The 21,350-nt window shown below is 51.4% G+C and overlaps 10 protein-coding genes across 10 annotated transcripts in view; 5 read left to right on the top strand and 5 right to left on the bottom strand.

The window, feature by feature from the left end:
- The window catches only part of PV08_08483 (uncharacterized protein), a gene marked incomplete at both ends in the record, with an annotated part of 3,220 nt that extends 2,715 nt beyond the window's left edge, over nucleotides 1-505 (top strand). Inside the window, one exon of the mRNA XM_016382808.1 lies at nucleotides 199-505. Within this exon, the coding sequence (XP_016233511.1) occupies nucleotides 199-505 (307 nt within the window). The remainder of the gene's footprint in view (nucleotides 1-198) is intronic.
- A 470-nt stretch (nucleotides 506-975) lies between these two features.
- On the bottom strand, nucleotides 976-2,049 carry PV08_08482 (uncharacterized protein; the record flags this gene model as incomplete). Its single annotated transcript, XM_016382807.1, has 1 exon — nucleotides 976-2,049. One exon carries the CDS (start codon nucleotides 2,047-2,049, stop codon nucleotides 976-978), a length of 1,074 nt encoding a protein of 357 aa, XP_016233510.1.
- A 345-nt stretch (nucleotides 2,050-2,394) lies between these two features.
- On the top strand, nucleotides 2,395-3,376 carry PV08_08481 (uncharacterized protein; the record flags this gene model as incomplete). Its single annotated transcript, XM_016382806.1, has 4 exons — nucleotides 2,395-2,469; nucleotides 2,598-2,697; nucleotides 2,802-3,088; nucleotides 3,185-3,376. The coding sequence occupies 4 exons, from the start codon at nucleotides 2,395-2,397 to the stop codon at nucleotides 3,374-3,376; spliced, it is 654 nt and encodes a 217-aa protein (XP_016233509.1).
- A 79-nt stretch (nucleotides 3,377-3,455) lies between these two features.
- Nucleotides 3,456-5,368, bottom strand: PV08_08480 (uncharacterized protein; the record flags this gene model as incomplete). Its single annotated transcript, XM_016382805.1, has 5 exons — nucleotides 3,456-3,524; nucleotides 3,585-3,741; nucleotides 3,793-3,896; nucleotides 3,957-4,251; nucleotides 4,314-5,368. 5 exons carry the CDS (start codon nucleotides 5,366-5,368, stop codon nucleotides 3,456-3,458), a joined length of 1,680 nt encoding a protein of 559 aa, XP_016233508.1.
- A 479-nt stretch (nucleotides 5,369-5,847) lies between these two features.
- PV08_08479 (uncharacterized protein) lies at nucleotides 5,848-8,020 on the bottom strand (the record flags this gene model as incomplete). The annotated part of the gene is made up of 3 exons (XM_016382804.1): nucleotides 5,848-6,377; nucleotides 6,429-6,728; nucleotides 6,799-8,020. 3 exons carry the CDS (start codon nucleotides 8,018-8,020, stop codon nucleotides 5,848-5,850), a joined length of 2,052 nt encoding a protein of 683 aa, XP_016233507.1.
- A 641-nt stretch (nucleotides 8,021-8,661) lies between these two features.
- Nucleotides 8,662-9,376, bottom strand: PV08_08478 (uncharacterized protein; the record flags this gene model as incomplete). The annotated part of the gene is made up of 2 exons (XM_016382803.1): nucleotides 8,662-8,909; nucleotides 8,965-9,376. 2 exons carry the CDS (start codon nucleotides 9,374-9,376, stop codon nucleotides 8,662-8,664), a joined length of 660 nt encoding a protein of 219 aa, XP_016233506.1.
- Nucleotides 9,377-10,505: 1,129 nt separating this feature from the next.
- On the top strand, nucleotides 10,506-13,319 carry PV08_08477 (uncharacterized protein; the record flags this gene model as incomplete). Its single annotated transcript, XM_016382802.1, has 1 exon — nucleotides 10,506-13,319. One exon carries the CDS (start codon nucleotides 10,506-10,508, stop codon nucleotides 13,317-13,319), a length of 2,814 nt encoding a protein of 937 aa, XP_016233505.1.
- A 1,161-nt stretch (nucleotides 13,320-14,480) lies between these two features.
- Nucleotides 14,481-15,714, top strand: PV08_08476 (uncharacterized protein; the record flags this gene model as incomplete). The annotated part of the gene is made up of 4 exons (XM_016382801.1): nucleotides 14,481-15,072; nucleotides 15,154-15,417; nucleotides 15,499-15,611; nucleotides 15,676-15,714. 4 exons carry the CDS (start codon nucleotides 14,481-14,483, stop codon nucleotides 15,712-15,714), a joined length of 1,008 nt encoding a protein of 335 aa, XP_016233504.1.
- Nucleotides 15,715-17,353: 1,639 nt separating this feature from the next.
- Nucleotides 17,354-18,235, bottom strand: PV08_08475 (uncharacterized protein; the record flags this gene model as incomplete). Its single annotated transcript, XM_016382800.1, has 1 exon — nucleotides 17,354-18,235. One exon carries the CDS (start codon nucleotides 18,233-18,235, stop codon nucleotides 17,354-17,356), a length of 882 nt encoding a protein of 293 aa, XP_016233503.1.
- Nucleotides 18,236-19,590: 1,355 nt separating this feature from the next.
- PV08_08474 (uncharacterized protein) lies at nucleotides 19,591-19,986 on the top strand (the record flags this gene model as incomplete). Its single annotated transcript, XM_016382799.1, has 1 exon — nucleotides 19,591-19,986. The coding sequence occupies one exon, from the start codon at nucleotides 19,591-19,593 to the stop codon at nucleotides 19,984-19,986; it is 396 nt and encodes a 131-aa protein (XP_016233502.1).
- Between the last annotated feature and the right edge of the window lie 1,364 nt (nucleotides 19,987-21,350).

The following is a 21,350-nucleotide window of genomic DNA, read 5'->3' as shown; positions in this document are numbered from 1 at the left end:
GTTGTCTATCATGATCAAGGCAAGCTGACAGAGGCGGAGAAGATGTATATACGTGCTCTGCAAGGTTTCGAGGAGGCACTTGGACCAGATCACACGTCAACACTCGACACCGTTCACAACTTAGGTGTCGTCTATCATGATCAAGGCAAGCTGACAGAAGCGGAGAAGATGTATAGGCGTGCTCTACAAGGCTATAAGGTGGTCGTTGGTGCTGAGCTTACATCGTCATATCTACCCGCGATACACACCATGTGTGCCTTCGGTGATCTCTATTCCCAGACGGAGCGCAAGGATATGGCAAAAGAAATGTATTCTCGAGCATTATCTGGATATGCAGCCGTTCAAGGACCTTCCTCGAGATGGTATCTCGAAGTTCAAAGTCGACTTGAGAAGTTGCAATCCACGCCAGCTGGGTCCGCTGAAACTTTATGTGCTGTCGAAATTAGACCAACGGAAACCAAATCTCGTCTACGAAGAGTTTTCCGCAGACTCAGAATATAACTAAAGATGGGATCATTAAATCCCTGTAAGTTTATTCCTTGAACAAACATACAGTATCACACTGGCCTTGAGTCTGGCTAGGGAGTTGGAGTAGCACGACAAAGCTGCGTTAGCAAGTAGCATATATCCTTCCTTATCGGGCAAGCAACATTCACACCATCCTGCGGTCTCTGGTCGAAATAGGTCATGTTGTGGTTTGGAGTACCAAAGTCTGCGCGAAGCTATATCTACAGTAGCTTCTTTACTTCAAATACAGGGCTTTTTCAGTCCATATATTACAGTGAGAAATGGTCGGATAATGAAGGAGTAATACGCTCTGCTTACGTTTCTCTATTACTGTCGGTTCCATGTTTACTCAGGCCGACGCCAATTCCGCACATTACTGCACCCTGTACTCTTGCATTATCACACGGGGTAGCAGCCTCGCGCATTCCTCACCGAGTCTAGACAAGACCTCTGCTTACTGTCGAGCCATCATTGTAATGCAACAATCACATGGTGTACGTGATTTCTTCTGCCGGCCAACGGCTGGGCGACGTCATCCTTGTCCGTGGCCCTTGCGATCACTCGATATCTCCCCGGTGAATCTACTGTGAGCTCGCTCCTCCAAAGCTGCCATTCAAATTGTTTCCGAGGCGTCACAGTCGCAGGAGTCCAACTTGTCCCCTCGTCGAGACTGAGATCAACCTTCACGATCTCCTGACCGCCCCATGCGCGGCCCCAGACCTCAACGTTTCGCCGCACCGACAAGACCTCTTCAGGTTTCGGTCGGATTATCATCGAGTTGGGCTCGACCGTCCACACCGGTCTCTTTCTCTGCCCAGTCGCGTCTGTGGGGTCGACCTCATTGTAGAACGTCGTGGTGAAAGGACCCGAAGCACGACCATCCTGCAGGGACAGTCTGCACAGCCATTTTGTCGAGTTGGTGCCGAACCAGCCAGGCACCACGAGCCTCACGGGGCCTCCGCGGTTCTTGGTCAGTGGTTCTCCGTTCATCTCGAATGCCACCAACACCTCTGGCGAAAACGCCTTTTCCAGCGTGAGATCCTTTTCGTACTTGTCAGCAGCGACATTCGCAAATGAGCCGTGATCCAGGCCTTGGGACCAAACGTGAGTCGCTTGCGCCTTCGGTCGTGCCAGTCGAAGCAGCTCTGCAAGGCGTACTCCGGTCCACTCGACATTGCCAATTCTCCACAGTGCGGTGGTAGGAGGTGCCACTGGACTGCCGTAGCACTCGTGGAAGGAAGTGATGGTTGTTCTGGGCATACTTCTCAGTTGTGTTAGGTTCACGGTGAATGCGCGTTCTACCAGCCCGTCCACCACGAGTTTCCACTTGTCCTCGTCGACGACCGCGGCTCCCATGTGAATCGTTTGGAAGAGCTGCGTCTCATCCGTCACGTCGCCGTCGAGCTCATGAGGCTTTGGCGGTGGCCGAATATAGAAACCGGCGGGGTCGACGGCTCTAAGCGCGTCTCTCTCAGAGCCATCGCTCTGTTCTCCGATCCAGGTCACATGTTGAGAGTAGGCTTGATTGTCTTCGTCCGTCATGGTGGACTGGAGTCATCGTAGCTCACATATCGTCATCTCGAGTCGGTGATTAGTGCTGCCGTCACTAGCTTTTCTAAACTGAAGATGCGGAGGCGAGACCACCAACCGACGACCCGATAACCAGGCGGAAGATGTAGTGGTGCAAAACATCGGAGCCGCAGTAGCCGAGGAACGGAATAACTTGTCACCGCGAGACTTCTCATCCCTCCCCAAGCCAACTCTTGATAGTACCTATGTTCATACAAAGCCATCGACAATGCAACAATGGCTTTGCGTCAAGTTTTGAAAGGGACATCCACCTTCCTTAGCAGCAGCTTCGTCTCATCGTAGCCAAACAGACCGACTATGCCTCGCCCACGGCTCACGCTTTACTTCGACCTCCACAGCCCCTACTCGTACCTGGCATTCTATTTGATCCACGTAAGTACTGACAGATACCTCTCAGCTTCACCGCCCAGCTATTTCGCCCGCCCCTTATCCTCCGAACCGACGCATCCATTGTGTGTGTGTGCGTGTGTGTGTGCGTCCATGACACTGAACGAACGCAGACTTCTCCAGTCTTCAAACAATGCGACGTGACGTACGTCCCCGTCTTACTCGTCGCGTTCATCAAGGCGGTGGGCCTCCAACCACCTTGGGGCAGTCCTAGTATGTTGTTGTTTTCCCCATGTTGATTTTCCAACTCCTTACCACCCCCAGTGGACCAAAATGTGCCACTGCTAATCAAGCTGTTGACTGACCACTTCACACAGCCAAACCGTCTTATATGACAACCGACATTACTCGATGGGCCCGCGACTACGATATCCCCTGGACACCAGGATGGCCGGCGAACTACCCGTTCAAATCTACCACGCTGAAAGTCGAAAGATTCCTGGTAGCATGCTCGCGGGAATGCCAGCAGCAGTACCCCAACGTGATCGCGGCACTCTACCACGCTTTCTGGGTGGAGAAGAAAGCCGTGCAACTGTCTGAAGTGTACGAGCCGATCGCCGCTGACGTCCTGGGCCAGGAAACGGCTCAGAAGGTCATAGAGAGGGTGAGTCTGAAGCACTTTTGCTCCAACATATAAATCAGTTTGGGGAAGAGAATCGATAACGTAATGACGAGACTAACATATGTTCGGTTCTTCCAGAGCTCTACGGAAGAAGTCAAGAACCTACTAAAGCACAACACAGATCAATGCATAGCCAGCGGCTCTCCAGGTGTGCCGTGGATCAGGGCAGTCAATCCACAAGGTCAGGAAGAGTGTTACTGGGGCTTCGACCATCTAGGACAGGCGGCCCAACATTTGGGTTTGGGTAAATTGAAAGGCCCTCATCTATGAACCAGCTCAGACCTCCGAAGCATCTGCGTCCCCACACGATTTCGACTTTTACACCTGCATGCACTGAGTAAAGATAAAGTTACAGTTTCGATGCTGATGCGCCTTTTGCAGCGCGGTCCCTGAGTTGTCGTCGAAGTATTTTTCCAGACTAAATAAGTCAGTTCTCAGTTTCGAGCCCCAAAGGACGACATCTGTTTCCCAGCCTTACCGGATTCTTGGGGATGGCGTCAATGAATACAACACCACCAGTAAGGTGTTTGATTTTCGACACCCGCGTGTTGACGTACTTCACCACATCCTCGGCCGTCGTCGTGGCGTTGGGAGCCAACACCACATAAGCACGAGGGTCTTCGTCATCGGTGGGCCTAATTGGTCTGTTCAGTATGGGTTCATTAAAGGGTATCGTAAAACTGTACGTCTTGATTCCGATGACGGCTGCATCCACGATCTGAGGGTGTTCGAGCAGCAGTGCTTCCAACTCGGCAGGTGCAACCTGTGCTCCACGAACTTTGATCAATTCCTGTCAGTATGGTCAGTAACTCGCCAAATGGACCTGAAGGGTGGGCACCGTGGCATCTACCTTCTTGCGGTCAACCATGTACCATTTACCGCCCTCATCCTTGTACGCGATGTCCCCGGTTTTCAGCCACCCTTCGGGAGTGATTGTGTCCTTCGTAGCCTGGATGTTCCGCCAGTACCCTTTCAGCATGTTGGGCGACCGGATCCAAAACTCGCCTGGCACCCTCGGACGAGTCACTTCTTGGCCATCTTCATTCACAAGCATAGCTTCACAGCCTGGTACGAGTTCACCTATGGAAATCGATGAAGTACCCTGACGATCTCCGTCATGCCAGCACAATGTGATAGCTGGTGTCCTGCTCGCGAATTAGAGTCCACCTGATATTGCGACGCAAGATATGAATAGTTCTGCACTTACTCGGACATTCCCCATGCCTGCCGTACCTTCACTTCCCCATGAAACAGCTCTTCAAATTGCTTCGTCACTTCCATGCCGATAGGTGCAGCGCCCGCTACAACCCTCCGCACGCTGCTGATGTCACATGTCCCATCACGAACGGAGGGGTGCTTGGCCATGGCTACGAGAATCGGAGGGACAAGGAGTAAGTCTGTGATTTTGAATCGCTGTATGTGATCCAACATATCTGGAAGGTTGTAACGCTCCATCAGGAGAGTCTGAATTCCCAACTTGGGGGCTGTGAATGTGTAGTAATGCAGACCAAGGACATGATACAGAGGAATAACGCAGAGGTTTCGTCTTGGACTCTTGTCTGCGTCAGAAAACTGCATCTGCTTTAGCTGAAGCACATTCGCGATCACCCCACGGTGCGTGAGCTCCACGCCTTTTGGGAGACCTGTCGTTCCCGAGGAATAAATCAGAATTGCGGTACGGGAGGCTGAGAGTGACGCTATCGGATCTTCCCAGGTAAAGGCCTGGCCGGCGTCTGGCCCGGCGACGAGTTTCGTCCAGTGCTGGTGTTGTGTTTGCGGACTTTCTAGGCGTTTTGTATGGTCTATTGGGGGATTGGTGTAGAGGAAGATCCTGTTTTTGTCCAAGCCAACCATGTCTGCAGCTTCGACTGCTCGGTCAAAGCAATTGTCTGCGGCGAGGACAAACCGCGGCTCAGCATCTTTGAGTTGGTGCGCGAGTTCCCGCGGAGTGTATGCTGGATTCGCGCTGTTGTATATAGCACCAGCCATGATCGATCCCATTACGACAATTGGATTGAAGATGGCATTGCCGGAGAACAACATGACACGATCTCCATCTTTCAGGCCCGAGAGCTGAAGCCCAGCAGCAAAACGTTTAGCCCATTCTCGATAACCATGAAGAGTGAGGTATTGTTCATTTGGGCGTTTGGCATTGACATATACCCTTTCACTGTTGTCTAGAGCAGCATCGGCAGAACCAAACATAAACGAAGGTATGGAAGTTCCAGGCAGGGTCAGCCCCCATCTTGCGGCGTGTGGCATGATTCTTAAATAGGTCAGTGACGATGTATTTTGGCAGTCGGCGAGGACTTGGTTGCAATGAGGCCCATTGCGTTCACCTCGCTGAACTTGAGAAGCGTTATGTACTCTGCGGAATTACCCTTAGTGCACCTACTCCACCGAGGATCGTTTCAATGTAGATCACAATGGGATGTCTGTCAGCGTGTGGAGTCTCAGACGGTAGGACCTCAGCCTCGGGGCCACTCAGTCAGCACCTCGGCCTTCGGAGCCGCATGTCTGTCTGACATGAAACATGCACCGAGACTTCCAAAAGGGGTCAATATCGAACGCAGATATAAAGACAGGTCCTTTCGCAGAGGATGAGACCAGCCTCGAGGACGATCGTGTGCCGTTGCTGGACTGGTGCATGGAGACTTGTCAGCACGCAGTGGGTTTCACCAGCAGATTCTACGAGAAGAAGAATCTCGATTTTCCACCACCCGCGTTCATGACGCCCCTCCTCAGAGGGCTTTCGTAGCTTCTTCATGAGACCAACAGTCCATGAGAATGTCACCATATTGTTGCATTAGTTGCTGCAGCGCAGGCCTTGCGGTATATGAGCCGGAGATTGTTGATGCTACAGTCAGAAGACAAGTCAAAAGTGGCTTGATGTCATCTATCCAAACGCGGGTAGAGTCCAGACTGCTCGATAGGTTGTAAGTGCTCATATCTTCGCATTGTGGTGAAACGTTCAGATCAATGGTATGTTCTATAGCTTTGACAAGGGACAGGACCACAAGGCTTGTGTTGGCGTGGTGACAGACGAATTGTAGTCGTGCTTGAGTGCTGTTTAGAAGTCTGAATTGGCCCGTGGCTGAAATGTCAGCAATACGGCGCGCTGTAGCAGCGGCAGATTGTACCGCCGAAGCTTGAAGTGCCTGGGCTTGTTCCAGGATCGAGCATGTCTCATCAGCGGGTAGAACGTCTGTAGCAATATGCAACTGCTCAACCAATTGAAAGCGGGCAAGATTCCAGAAAAGGAGCAAAAATGCTGTAAGGTGGTCAGGCCAATCTTCCCATACGAACAGAAGTCGACACTTACCCGATGACAATTTCGACTCTTCCGAGAGTCTATAGAATGAAATGATACACTGCTCGAGCCATGAACCGTACAATGAGGTATACGCGTTCATCGTATTTATGGATTCCCGAACTCGTCCTTGTAGGTTGGCCACATCAATGCTTACATTTGATACAGAAGTGGTGTCCGCGGCGTCTCTAAGTCTGATCACCTGTCTGAATAAATGGAAAAGGTCTCCGGCTGCACTTTGACAGCATGATGGTACTTTAATGTCAAATGCAGAGACATAGGCACATGAAGCTTCTCTGGTTGCTGTTGTCGCTGATGGTTGTAGACCTAGCGATTGTATTAGTGCATGATCAATACACATGGTTGGAAGGACTTGAAGTACCTTTTAGTCGCAAAGGGGCATCATCAAGAATACATGTGCGTGCGTTCAGCACTGACGAAATGGTATCTCGCAGATACGCGTACCAGCCAAATATGTCCAAGCACGATTGGAAGAGGAATTTGTATATCGAAGTGTTATCGAGATGAGAGCAGTGGCTGTCTATCAACTTCCGCAACTCCTGCATCTGTCGAAGCGCCGAATCAAGGATATTCAGAGTATCGACGGGAGCTTGCAGGCCGACAAGTGCCTCAGATGGAACGGTCGTCATCATAAACAGGAAGACCGCGTAGAAGCGGAGGAAAGAGGGGCATTGTTGCGGCTCGATCAGATGCTCGTAGGCATTCAACCATGCAGTGACAAAAATGTGAGTGGTGGTACTGACCGAAGCTCCCGACATTGCTTCAAAGGTTGTACTACAGCCTGGGTTCTTGAGATGATCGGGCTCGGGGATGCTTGATGGGTCATCCTTGCGAGAGGGGCTGAATTGAAGAGAAAATGCCTGGAGTACGGCAGTCAACGTGCGATCATTCTGCTTCCGTGTCTTTGCGTCAATGATGTTCCCGTACAAAGAACCAAAGTTGTCGAGAAATCTAGCAATACCAATCATAGTAACTTTGTTGGTCTGACTCGACAAGATTTCGGGTGACAGTTCGGTTTGGTTCCTTGATACTGTAGAGCGACTCCGCGTTGCGCGTTTCCATGGAGGAGTGTAGGCTTTGGCCATAGCCTGTATCGACCCCGGCTCTGACGGTGGGTTGTCAGGACGATTGACAACAAAGGAGTAGCGATACGACCCTGCAAAAAGATTACAGTTATAGTCCAAATATCTGATGGCAATTCCGGACATCATGTACTCATAGACCTCGCCCAAGCTCTGGTTGAGTAATAGTAATTCAACACTCGAATTGAGGAGGCGCATCGGAGACCCTTGCCACGAGCCTACCAAGTTTCTGCCTCTGGCTGCCACGGGATCTTTGCCGTGATTTTCAGCAGCCGGTGATGGTGTCTCAACTGGATCGCCAGATTCGAAGTTTGCAGGGGAAGTCTCACTGGTCTGGTTCCCGACCATGACCTTTGTCCATTCCAAGGCAAGATTCTCCAGGAACATATCACCGCCCGCAACGTCTGAGCCAACCAGTTGCTGCCACAGCGAAACATCTAGCGCAGAATTGGCGATCTCAGAATATGTTGAAGAATGAGTATTCCGGGCTTCCTCCACCATGTCAAGTAATAGAGTGTTGGTGGTGGATTCGGCGTCACTTGGAGACGGAGTGCATACTTTCCTCGGTCTCTGCGTTGTCCGAGATGTGACGAAGTCAAATGTACAATTATGGCCAAGACGTAGGCAGTTCAAACAGGTGCGAGCCGCATCAGATGGAACGTTGTCGGGTGTGGCACATCTTCGCTTTGACCGGCGACATTGATCGCATGATGAGTTTTGCTTTCGAAACCGCGTTGTGGAATGCATGGTGTGAGGTGTAAAAGCTCAGCCGTACGAACCCTTTGTGTAGATGTCGTGAGACATGGCAACGTTACTATCAAACGAAATGACTTTCTTCGGTGTGATCTCACAAAGGTCACATATCTTTCACAAGTCCAGTGCCTGTTGCCTTCACCAAGTGTTCAACGCCACAAGGATGTACTGTACACTCAAAGTCGATCTACAACGTCACAAAACCCATCGCTGGTCGCCTGAAGTCGAATGTTGGCGGATCCCGAGTCAGGGGCACGTAAGCCAGGCTAGCACTTCGATGCTCGGAGACTGATTCGTGGCTTAAAGAGGATGGTGGGTTGGTGTGTTCCAGGGTTCCACGAGAACATCGGCACCGAGGCTCATGTATTATACCAAACCGCGTGGGCCTGTCAGCTCGTCGTCGGCTCCCGGATCATACATGTATTGAAATAATCGCCTTCCTTCCACGGTGCCATGTCCAGCCTCAGTCGGCTGACTTCATGGAAACCGTGTTTCTCATATAGCCTGGAGGCGTCGGGAGATGCTTCTACGTAGATAGCAACGCCTCGGTCATCTGCTCTCTCCACACCCCAAGTCATCAACAAGGACGCTGCTCCTTGCCGCTGATATTGGGGACTTGTGCCCAGCGCAGCTAAGACTGTTGCAATCAGAACCCCATTTTTGCACCATAGGGTTCACGGATACGGACTCACAGGCATAGGGCTTTTGAGGTCCAATCGCCGCCGTCACGACTTCATGCTTCTTTCTGATGCTCTCACGGATCAATCTGTTCCCCAATTCTTGGTTTGCATCCGCGGGGAGTGGAATGTTTTCGACCAACATCTCCATGTCGATCTCATCTTGCGATTTCGGCGGATAGAAATGCCACACAGCGTAGCTGACAATTACGCTTGACATTGCTTCTTTGACTATCATGATGAAGCACGTAGGATCATTTTCCATATCATTTTCAAAGGAATGGACAAAGTGCGTGAGGGATGTCGGGGAAGCACCTTTGGGGAAAATAACCGGGAAGCCATGATCGCTGGCAAAGGACTCAAACTGAAGTTGCGCAATGCGCTCCAAGTCAGAAGGAGATGCCGGGAGAAGCACGAAGGCAGGCATGTTGACCACTTGAGTAAATTCCAATTGCTGGACTCGCTCGAAACAGGCTTTACAAGGATCAGCACAGTGTCCAGATAGCAATCCTTTCTCACCAGTTCAGTGAGACCGAAAGTATAGCTAGGTCCAAGGCACGCAACAGGTAGTTACAACTTACTAGTCGGAGATGAGGAACAGCTGCCAGAGGTTTGATAACTTTTCGTCCCTAATTTCAGTTGACGCTGAAGCGAAAGTGGTTGCTCGACGGAGGCGAGACGACAGGACAAGGTAGATCTGCGAAGAAATAAGTGCCGAAAGACGAGCAGGGGAAACCTGGCAAGGACAACTTCATGGACAAGCGTCTACCTAGGCTGATTGGGCGTGAGTGGCCTCTGGCGACTGGAGTTCTGGGCCTCTCCATGCCTGGAGGACTCACCTGGGACAGGGCCTAGGCACTTAACCAGGCCCCGAATCCATGCCTGCAGAGTATTTTTTAGGCCTATTATGACCAATAGGCCGCCAACCGCGTCTAGTACTGTAAGCATTTTCCCCATCGTCCTCTCGCGGTCTCTTGTCTTCTCGCCTGACTCCATTCTGCTATACAACATCAGGCCTAGCAATGCCAAAATCTCGCGATCTCCAAACGGCCGGGAAGCGTGAAACGGTGAACCAAATACTGGTACTCCGTCCGGGTGCTAGCAGAGTCTCCCGTACGCCTCTTTGCAGATTGATCGTGTCTACATATTGTACCGCCTGGTCCAAGTTCCCGCGGGCGTTAACTTTTTTCCGCTTTGGCTTCAGCTTGGGCTGATGTGGCTGAACAAACTATCGCGCATCTGGACTGACTCAGTGTCGCTAGGCTTCTAGGTGGACCAACTCTTTCGACGCCGTGGCTTTCGGCAACGGACGCTACTTCTGGTCCTTCTGGGCCATTTGCGCAACTTGACCAAGTTCCCGTTGCAATACGCTGCTGTTCCAAGTCTGAACCCAAGCACATCCAGTGTGTGGTCCTCTTGATAGATCCGGCGTTTGATAGGTCATTGAGGGGCTGTCTGATCAGTACTTCTCGATTCTGGATCGCGAGCTGTCACCCTCTGTCAATATCTTGACATGTGTACGATCGCAACTTTCTAGAATCGCCGAAGACGCAGTCATGGCGCACGCACATTCACACCCGATTCCTCATGACCTTTTCACCCAGGAGACACCTCCGTCGCCGGTCTTGACAAACCCAGACATGATCCTTCCATACCGCCCTCTCGAAAATCCAAGCCCAATACCGCTTGCGTCCTCCCCCATACTACTGACATCGTCTCCTCCTGCACGCCCCGATTCCGCCGTGTCGTTAACTTCACCTGATGTTGAAGTTTCCACAGGGTCGGGAGTTGCGACAGCGGTCCGAATGCCGCCCCCGATGGTGACCCCAATCGACACAAGCTACCATGGCTACGAACACGGAGCGCCGCTCAGTGATATCGGTGAAGAGGAGACTCCAATATCAAGGAGGAGCCGAGCAACTGATTACTTTGCACAATCGGACCCACCGTCACCTACACCCGGCGGTGCAAACACGAGACAGTTGCGCAGACTGAGTACGCAATCTTCGTCAAGTATAGGTTCAGATTTGGGGGACTGGGAGAACTTTGATACTTCAAAAATCATGAACGAGCGACTGGCCGCCGACGTGGCCAAAGTACCAGACGAAAAGGTGGAGGGGGGCGATAGCAAAAGGAACAGCATCGTCGGGATAAGCGCCGAGGACGAAGTGGCACTGCTCAATGAACGGGCAGAAAAAATCTTAGCGCAAGCAAGGAAACGCTTAACTAACATGGAAGACAACCTGAGTAAAGCGCGACACAGTGTTCTTCTATCTTCGCGGTCCTCACCAAATATTAATGAGCTTCATCAACCCGCTGGAGGACTCTACCGTTCGATCTCCTTGGCTGGTGCAAGTTCACGCAAACCTAGGCTGCTGACTCAGGTCACAAGGGCTCATTCTACGCATTCCAGGGGTGGCAGCGATACAGCAATCAACGGCGGCCTGAAGCGATTATCAATGATTGCAGAGGTACGGTCTGCAAGTGCTCTGGAGTACGGTCTTAGGCAGGAATCGCCGCAACAGGTAGACTCCTCGCCCCAGCCACGATTCGAGGGAGCCTCGCCTGCCAGCTTTCACAGTCATAATTCAACCCTTCGAGCTCTCGAGGAGGAGGAGGGTGAAGGCACGCCTAGCACAATCAAGACCTCGCCAGAATCGTTTGGGCCTCGAGGGCTGGGAATCAATACTCTAGCCTCTATTTCCAGAGAAGATGTTTCTGTGCTTCCTAGCAGTCCAAGTACTGCGATCGCCCGTTCACCTTCACAGATGTCGAGCCGTTCCACAAAGGAGATTCGGGAGCAAATATCGGATTTACGAAGCAAGATCTCCGAGCTGAAGGAGAAAGCTCAAGCGGACAGCCTCAGAAGAAGAAGCATCCAGAGCATTCGTACACCCAGCCCCTTCACAAACGCCAGAACTCCCGAACAATGGTACACAAGTGCACCAGAGTACAAAGAAGCAGGCAGTCCGCTTAATACAAACGCAGGGCTGGGGTGGAGTCCCTCTCAACACAAAAGTCCAGTTGAAATACAAGTCACTCCCGTCACCCCGCAGGAGCAGAAATTTCAAGATATCGATCAGCCAGCCACAGACGAATCCAAGCTCAATAGTGCGGTCAAGACCGATAAAAATACGCCCAGTTTACATAAGTCTGTCAATGTCCTGTCCCCCCTTGTCGGTGAGTCTGGATCAATCATTCAGGAATCTTGCTATGAGGATGCCGCCCAAACCTTGGACGATGAAGAACCAATTGCTGCTTCGGAGGAAGAGCAAATCTATCTAAATGAAGTCCTTCAGGAGAGTCTAGAAGAGTTCGAGCCCGATGTTCCTGACCTCCCAGAGCATATCCTGGCATCTGAGCAAGCAGCAGGAAGACATGAGGACAGATACGATGCTTTCGATTACGAGAACATGTTTCTTCACAGTACCCTAGGCAACTACACTGGAACTGGAACCCGAAGTGAGACCCCGAGTGAAAGCGATACTAGCAGCCTCAGGACGACTCGAGCAGAGCAGAACACGCCACCAGCCGAAGACGACGAGGATGAAGAGCAGGCATACCCCGAGTCAGCTGATGAAGAAAGAAGCGGTACCCCTACCCCAGTGGTGGACAAGTTCTCGCAACACCTATCGCAAGCGCCACCCATGGCGTACATGCGAGCACCCTCAATACCGTGGACGAAGAACGTTCGCAGTAATAGCATGGATTCCGTGTCTACTAGTGCAACTTTCGCCACCGCGACAGAGGGCGATGGGCCTGAAGAATCTCAAGGTGATGATGGTCTACCGACCGACATTTTGACCTGGGGGCCTGGCACGGGTATATCTCAGCTCCCGAAGAGCTCTGGGGTAGAAAGGACCCCACCAGTTTGGCCAACACCTCCTATGGGTGGCCGAGCTTCGCAGCCTGAGACCGGGTCGACTCAGAAGATTCGTCAGCGGGTCACAGTGGTTACTAATGGTATTCCTACGCCGCCAACTCAATCACCGAGTATGGTATCCACAGTATCAGCAGCCTCTACCGGACACCAGAATCCACCACCGAACGCCGCAATGATTGATCACCCAGCGAATACAGAAATACTCATGGAGAGCCTCATCAAGCTCGCACATCCAGATTTCACCATAGCTGACGGGCAAAGGTCGACCTCATTTGCAGACGTTGACAAAGATCTTGTTCTTGACCTATTACGAGCCGTGGGAGGCATCTGCAATCAAATTCTGGAAGCCGAAAAGCAGCATGAAATGCATGCGGCCAAAGTTCTCCGGAGAAGACTGGACGCATCAAGGAGACTTCTGGAGGGTCAATCTGATAATGGACCGGGTCCAAGAGAGTTGTTCGATGCCGGTAATATGGGAGGTGTATGAGTTTGAACGAACTGAAGGCATGATTTGATGCCTTATTTGATGATTTTGCAGATGACAGCTTCTCTGTTAGGGAAGTGTGTGCATCACATTGGGGAAACTCGTACGTGTTTTGGAGGACTTGTGGTGGCTGATGGCTTCTTTTCTCGCGTATACCCCATACCACGTATCATTCTGGAATCGATAGTAATATAGTAAATGTTATCTTCTGTATAAGGGAGACCTGGTTGCCGCCTCGAAGACGAAGACCTGTTCTGTTGCCTGGTTGTTTTGGAACACTGGTATAACCGTCCGACTCTGGGAGAGCGACTGTGAAACCAGCAGCGACGCGTTGTGTGCTCTTGGTACGGAGTCTGCCCATAGGGCCCCCATAAGACGCGAACGGACCATGGTACTCGTGGTATTAGAGGGAGTAAAACGGGAACAAGCCGGCCTCGCACTCCGTACTAAAGTACGCCAAGGGCCCGCGACGCTAGTCTCCTTTGGGCGGCGGAAAAGGATGATCTGATCTGGGTGTCGAAATGGCTGCGTCTCGTTGATACCATTTCCTTATCCTCAACCATCCCAAAGCCACAACAAACCGCCCGCCCACCGCCAACCTCAAACATTACACCATCGAGTGATCGGATCCCGACCTTCAGCTTCCTCCTCGCCACGCCTTGATCGTGAGATCGGTCGAAACCCGCACCATCTCCTATCCGTGGTCCTTGGTCTTTGCGCTCCTCTCCTCCTTTTGGCCTTGCGGAGGCCATCCATTCGTTCCTCCTGCCACATCCCTCAATCTGGCCACGACCTTGACGACGTCCTCCTAGCGAGGCGGTTTTGTTGCTAGCCTTGCTTTTCGCCGCTTCATTTCCCCTAAAATCTTGTTCATATCCTGCAGAGATGCTTCTACCGAAAGGCGGCGTGAACTGGAAGTCCGCCAAAGCTAAACTGCCACCATGGAAAGCAGTATTAATGTTCTTGACACGCACACGATTTCTGGTTGCCGTCGCCTTGACGGGGCTCATTATCTTATTATGGAGGGGGATTACTGTATCAACACGAGAAATGTCAAAGTAAGGCCCCCCTAACGTCTGTTGACAGATGTCCCGGAGGAATACATACTGATTCAATGATGTTTATAGTTTTTACTGCTTCGGCCCATCGAAGCCTCCGACGCAAATGTCGAAGAATGAAATGGTCGCATGGAATCAGCACCTGCAAACACCTGTGCTGTTTAACCATCACGAACCTTACGAGGTCAACTCCAGCACAATCCAGCGGATTGACCTGAATCCAATCCAATCCACCTCGCGGGCCGTCAGCAATCGCGAACGAGTTCTCCTTCTGACGCCTCTACGTGACGCCGCCCCCTACCTCATGAAGTACTTCGATCTAATCTACGAGCTGACTTACCCTCACGATCTCATCGACCTCGCATTTCTTGTTGGAGATTCTACGGATGATACCCTTGCTGTTCTTTCATCTGAAGTGAACAGAATACAACAGCGCACCGACAAGATTCCCTTCCGCAGCGTGACGATAGTCGAGAAGGATTTTGGTGAGACCACCAGCATGGATGTCGAGTCAAGACATGGCTTTGCTGCGCAAGGTCCCAGGCGTAAGGCCATGGGAAGAGCAAGGAATTATCTACTCTATGCTGCCCTCAAACCTGAGCACTCTTGGGTGTACTGGCGCGATGTGGATATTGTGGACAGCCCGAAAAAGATCATTGAGGACTTCGTCGCTCATGACAGGGATGTTTTGGTGCCAAGTACGATTTCCCTTCTCCATCTAATCTGGGTTTTGTTGCACATTAGAAGAAAAGGACGATAACTAATATGTGTGTGTTCAGACATCTGGTTCCACCGCTACGAGAACAATCGCGATATTGAAGGCCGTTTCGATTACAACTCATGGATCGAGTCCGACAAAGGCCGCCGATTGGCGAACAGCCTAGACAAGAACGTAGTCCTCGCTGAGGGATACAAGGAATATGACACGGGCCGTACGTACATGGCTAGAATGGGTGATTGGCGAAACAACAAGGATGAAGAGATCGAGTTGGATGGCATTGGTGGTGTTAATATTTTGGTCAAAGCCGATGTACACCGTTCTGGTAAGTTATTGAACACCCAGCTGTGCTCCCTTGGCTCTAGTCCCTACGACGTCTACTGCTTGCTGACCACTTGTCTCATAGGTATCAACTTCCCATGCTATGCATTCGAGAATCAAGCCGAGACAGAAGGCTTTGCGAAAATGGCAAAGAGAGCCGGATACAAGGTTTACGGTCTTCCCAATTATGTCGTCTGGGTAAGTTTGTTCCTTTTCCGTCTTGGGCATGATTTGAGCAAGACTGACGTGTGTTTTGCTATAGCACATCGACACGCAAGAGAAACCTGGCAACGCAGGATAGACAAAAGATACATTATGGATTTGGTTTGAACGAACAAAAAGGAAATCCTGCCTCAGAACGAGATCATGGGAACAGGGAAAGAGTGTTTACTATTGTTGTCTCCCTCACCCGACCTCTTTTTTCTTTTGGCTCGATCATGGCCGATTCTGGGGAGGCAGAAGGTCGCAAGTCCGGTGTTTATTGGAATGTCAAAGCTGGGCAAACAAAAAAAAGGTCAAGACATCGTTTGTGCCTTTTCTCTTCCCCTTGCCGTGGCCTGGCCTCGCCTGGTTTGCGCAGCATACGGAACCCGAGGGATCACGACGTATCTGATATTGTGTTTTGTAGCTTGTCTATAGGCTAGGCAGGCGTCGAGGTCTGGATCGTGAGATAATACCCACCCACCACCACCACTAATACGAAGCATTGTACGAGATAGCCTTCTTCGCCTCGTTTTTAATTCTGACGTGATGTTTTATATGACAGATTACCTTGGACATGCCTAGGCATGTTTCTTTTTTCTTTCTTGCTTCGTCCCGAAACCAATAGAAGAGGATGCGTTTGTTTTGTTCCTTGTCGTCGTGGCCAGTCTCTTTGGTTCGGTTTGATTCGGTTTGGTTTTGTTGAGTTCGGTTCGGTTCGGTGCGACTCGGTACCGCAGCTGAAAGATGGAGCAAATGGAACAGCACGCAGTACGTCTCTTTTAACTCAGCGTCGAAGGGATCTCGAGGTCCGTACTGTATATCAGGTAGACACATTACCTCCCTACTGTAGACTTTGCGGTGGATACCAGTAGCACCGTCTGACGTTGGAGGTTTGTGTGTTGTGTGCACATTTTAGGAGGTTTTGACTTTCAAGGTACCTAGGTTCCGACCTAACCCTACCTATGCATGGACCAGGTCCCTGTCAGGAGGTTCATTACCCGCCGGCTGAGCTGGTCTATTCGTCCGTCCCTACGAGTGGTGTCGTAGGTCTGTTCCGACGATACCGTAGATACCTACTAAGGTACAGGTAGCTAGCTTCCTAGGGCACTAGGTGCCAGGCACCAGGGACTAGTTGGGCGAGGCACGCCTCGATGCTCATTTCTACGACACCTGAACGCCAGGCAGGAAGAGCATGCTTATCGAGCATCGAAGAATCCCAGAAACAGGGATCCTGACCAAAAGTGGGAAGTGCCGTACGAGGCTGCACGGGTACTGCATCACTTTGGGGAGGTTGCAGGTGTCCACTGAAACAATATATATATATATCCATCCATTGCGGACTGCTCATAGACAATCGTCGTTGCTAGTCGCTTGCCATCTATCAACTCGATTTCTACTTTCGCTCGATGCAAAAAAGCTGCAAAAAAGCTGCAAAAGAAAGAAAAACCACTCAAAGTACTCAGGGTACTCTTGGGAGTCTTCTTCCCTGCCCATATGTCCATCTCCGCCCCTCGATCCAGTCGAAAACGAATTCGCGACCAGTAGGGGTAAGGAAACACAACGCCCTTTTCGACACCGTCGCTATTCAGAGAACCCCCAAAATAAACACAAATGAAACTTCCACTAGTACCCAAGTCAAAGTCAAAAAGAGACTTAGGCAGTCGCTGTATGTGACATGTATGTCATGACTGTGTCGTAGTTAGATCTGTGGAAACCGAGTCTAACTTCTTCAATTTTCATGGTCTGTCCCAAAATTCTGCGGATGTAGGTTGGACCTTCAGCGGAGCAGGGACCGGAGAAGGGGTAGGGGCCGGAGCGGCAGGGAGACTCAAGAACGGATTTGATTGATATCCTGCAAATGTCTGTGGGGGTTGGTGGTTGGTGTATGCCGTTGGCGCTGGTCTATTTGGAGGAGCAGGAGCGATTAATTCGGCCATAGGTCCACCTGGTGTGCTGTAATCGATGGGATCGATGCTGCCATAGTGTGGGATGTCTGCGGGTGTGCTTACAATCCGCGAGGGATGAGGGTGGTAGATGTTTGTTGTGGAAGAGCCGATCGTGGGTGATCCCGCTGACTTCAAGGATGGCGTGTTGCTTGCGCTTCGGTCGTGCGGAGTGGCGCTGTTACTGGTTGTGGTGTTGCGCACACTGCTGCTTCGACTGATATTTCCGCTGTTTGAAGGCTGGTAGTCGTCCCAGTTCCGGCGGGACACTTTCAATGGCGATGGCAAACCTTCATCCCATGTAGTGCCTGTTTTGATGCCGGTCAATGGTCTCAGGCTGGAGCCTGCCGTGACTTCGACGCTAGACCGCCTATTGTCTGTCGCAGGAACACTCTGAACACCGTCGAATGCTTCTTGAGGACGCCAACCGGTCCGGGCGTCGCCGGCTTCTTGTTGGTCGCGCAGAGTGAGGATAGGTCGGTCCTCGTCCACTGGGACTGCGCCGGTACGCTGAATATCTAACGATCTTGATTGTCTGTTGATCTTCCTCTGCTCGTCGTACTCATCCCGCAGACCCTCCCAGCGCTCGTAATTTTTCTGGCGTTGCTTTTCACGTTTGTGATGGACCAGGCCCTTGTGGCCCATGTAAATGGTACCGAATATTAGTGATGTCATGGTGGATGAAGGTCTTGCTGGTTGACTCTGCAATGTAGGTGTATAGGTTGTCCTGGGGCAAATTGATAAAAGCGGGGTTGGGTTACTGTGAAAGGAAACAGTCGAGAGCAACCAATGCTGAGGAAGATAAGGTATAGGCGTGATAATATAGACGGGTTTGACGTCGAATGTTCAAGAATATTGTTGCCTTGGTTCTCAGCGTATGCGTATGCGTTCTAGTATTGCTGGTGCCCTTGTGGTAGGCAGTGTAGCAGGCAGTGTAATTCTGCACACCGAGGCGAAAGATCGAGGAATTCGGGGTCGGTGGTGGCGGGGGTGTATATCTAAAGTCTTCGCTTGAGTATAAGGGGAGGTAGATGTGACGACGGCGAGGATGGTAGAAATATTCTTCAAGATTCCACGAAGGTTCCGGTCTTGTTAGAGAATTGCCTCAGTTTCAAATGCACTCGATGTATTTTGGTGTTGCTAAAAGGAAGAACCGGCAAGAGATTACATTTGACTTTGTGAGCGATAAAGAATCAGGGCTTATGCCGTAGCCAGCAGAAAGCGGCAAATGTGAGCGCGAGCAAGAGTCTGTTGGATCTAGACACTTTACGGTCGAGTTTGCGTTTGGACTCGGGATGGACTGCGCGATCACACGACGGCGCAGAAAAGAAGCAGCCTGTTTGGCGGAAGGCCGCAACGAGTGCTTGATGGTATCGAACCGGAAGCTTAGTGACGGATGCTGGCTATGCCTTGATGACTGCTAGTCGGTCCACTTGAAGGCGCACGGAAGCTGATGATTTGATATTGCAGGACAACGGCGGCAGAACGATGGTGGACAGCGATGTGAGGCGATGAGGTCAGCGCAGCCATCAACGTCAGCGGCCAGCAAGTGAAGGTCTTTTGACGCTGCGGAACAGCAAGGAACATGCGCATGGACCAATGCGCATGGACCAATGCGCATTGCACGTACGCTCGTACGGAGTACCTGGGTCAGAGTGACCGAAGTCAGGGTTTTTGTGCGAGTACGAAGTGCACAGGTACAGGCATTAGGGAGGGGTATGCAGACATCTTATGCACCCCCAGCGGATGTACGGAGGAGCATTTGCGCGTCCTCAGCTTGTGCTGACATAATACAATCTCCAGATGGTTTAATCGCTCAGGCCACTGGCTGTGCCGTCGTAACGTGGAGGCCGATGTCCACGATGATCCCTGGGCGACAAGCACAACAGCTGGGATGTGACCGTGTTGACTGATATGCCAATCTAAGACTTCTCTCACTAATCCAATAGGTTGACATGTCGAATCCCAGGCCCAGAGGTTCCGTATGGAACGCCCGAGTAAGTGTTTTCTCGCCTATTCTTCCAATCCCCATGCTCACACAACACGAGACCATCACAGCCCCAATTGCCGCAGTTGTCATGGCTGGCCTCCTCTATACCTACTCTATTACTTCCATCAGGGCCGCGAAAAGAAACGCAAAGCTTCATCGAGAAGCAGACGGTGGGCAACTAGACCTACGACGTGAGAGCTTGCGCAGGCACGGTGTGATAGCCCAGGTCGAAGGTACTTCTAGCCTACAGCTTCTGAAAGATGCAAGAAGTGTAGAGAAACAAGAATCGAAATTCATGGGGGATAAACAGGCTCGACCCTTGGGGACGGAACCAAAAGAGGAGGTGGCCACGCCTCGGACTAACAACGAAAGCATCCTGGAAGGCTTCCGAGCTCCTGGTGCTCTGAAGAAGACGAAGGATGGTCATGCAGAATGAATAGTTGCGCATGCCACTGACGGTATATGGAATCGACATCGTTCCATGCGCAAGACCGGCACTCATCAAGTCCCCACCTCGACGGTACAGTAAGATACAGGCTGGTTAGCCATCGTCCTTCACAAGCCTGCACGCCGTTCAGTCCTGCGACTGGGACCATTCTTGGATAGCCGTGGGCAGGCTTAACAGAACAAGCGAGGAAAAAGACTACGCATACGACAAGGAACAGACCTTACAGCTACGTGGGCTACGCGTTGTGGAGCATCATACAAGTCCAGCATCCCCCGCCGCTTCCTAATGCCAGATATCCCACGAGAAAGAAGTCAGATTTGTCTGTCACCGACAGCGTCCTTGCGCCCCCGGTCGTGTACGGGTTCTGCGGTGCACCAACAACTGTTGCGCTTAGGCAATGGACGAGATATCTAGGCATGGCGCCGGCTGCGCAGATGATGCATTTGGAGACGGAATGCTGTCAAACGGGTACACCTTCCTTGGTGAGATCGCTGCGACAGACGCTCTTCAGATGAAGGATGCGTTGTTGGACATCAGGGTCGAGATCCACAGCCTTATGCTGTACACAGGCCCACCTAGGAACATGTTTGACATTCTGGCATCCCTTTGTTGTAAATCCGAATTCGCCACGTACTGAAACAACCGAAGACGTAGCCACTGGTCTCGACAATGTTCCACACCCATGAAGCGCAATGGACTAGATAATACCTTCACGCACACACGTCGGCTGGAATACGAAGCGAGTCTTCGTCAGATTCAATTCTTCCACTGTGCGGCCCTCCGGCCTTCGGAGCGTCGTCTCGACACGGATAGTTTTGCCGACATTGGGAATGGGCTGGTCTTAAGCGACGAGAATCAGCCAAACGGGTTGGCAGAGGCGAATCCGGGGTGGAAGTGGCTTTTTTCCTTCCTCCTCCCACCAACCGCAGACACTCCAGCTCTCAACTCCTCTTTAGCCAGCTGCAGCTGATCATATACTTTCTCCAGCCATCAATCAGATCTTTCGCAGCTTGCTCCTCTCCCCCAGCAAACCGAGAAGTTGTCATCAGAGATCCCGCCTTGTCGAATAGGGATGCCCTAAAGAACATGTCTCCATCGAGGAAAAACGCCTCCTCACCTTCTCGTCTCGTGAAGCTCAGAGCGATGCTTAACGGACCGCGCACTGTCGCAAACTCTCTTTTCCAAAACAGCTCAAGATTGGCTTTTAGGCTTTCTCTTTCTTTCGCCTCCGAAGGAACTGATTCTTTCTAGCATTAACGCAAAAACGCGGGCTTCTCTCCACACTCTTTGCTTTCTTCTTCGCAGTCAGCTTCTCGCTTCTCTTTTCGCGGCACACGATCCCAACAGCTGTA

This window comes from Exophiala spinifera (genome assembly GCF_000836115.1).
Source record: "Exophiala spinifera strain CBS 89968 unplaced genomic scaffold supercont1.6, whole genome shotgun sequence".
Classification (NCBI taxonomy): Eukaryota; Fungi; Ascomycota; class Eurotiomycetes; order Chaetothyriales; family Herpotrichiellaceae; genus Exophiala; species Exophiala spinifera.
The sequence above is the reverse complement of the archived record's forward strand: the minus strand, read 5'-3'. Positions and strand labels throughout refer to the sequence as shown.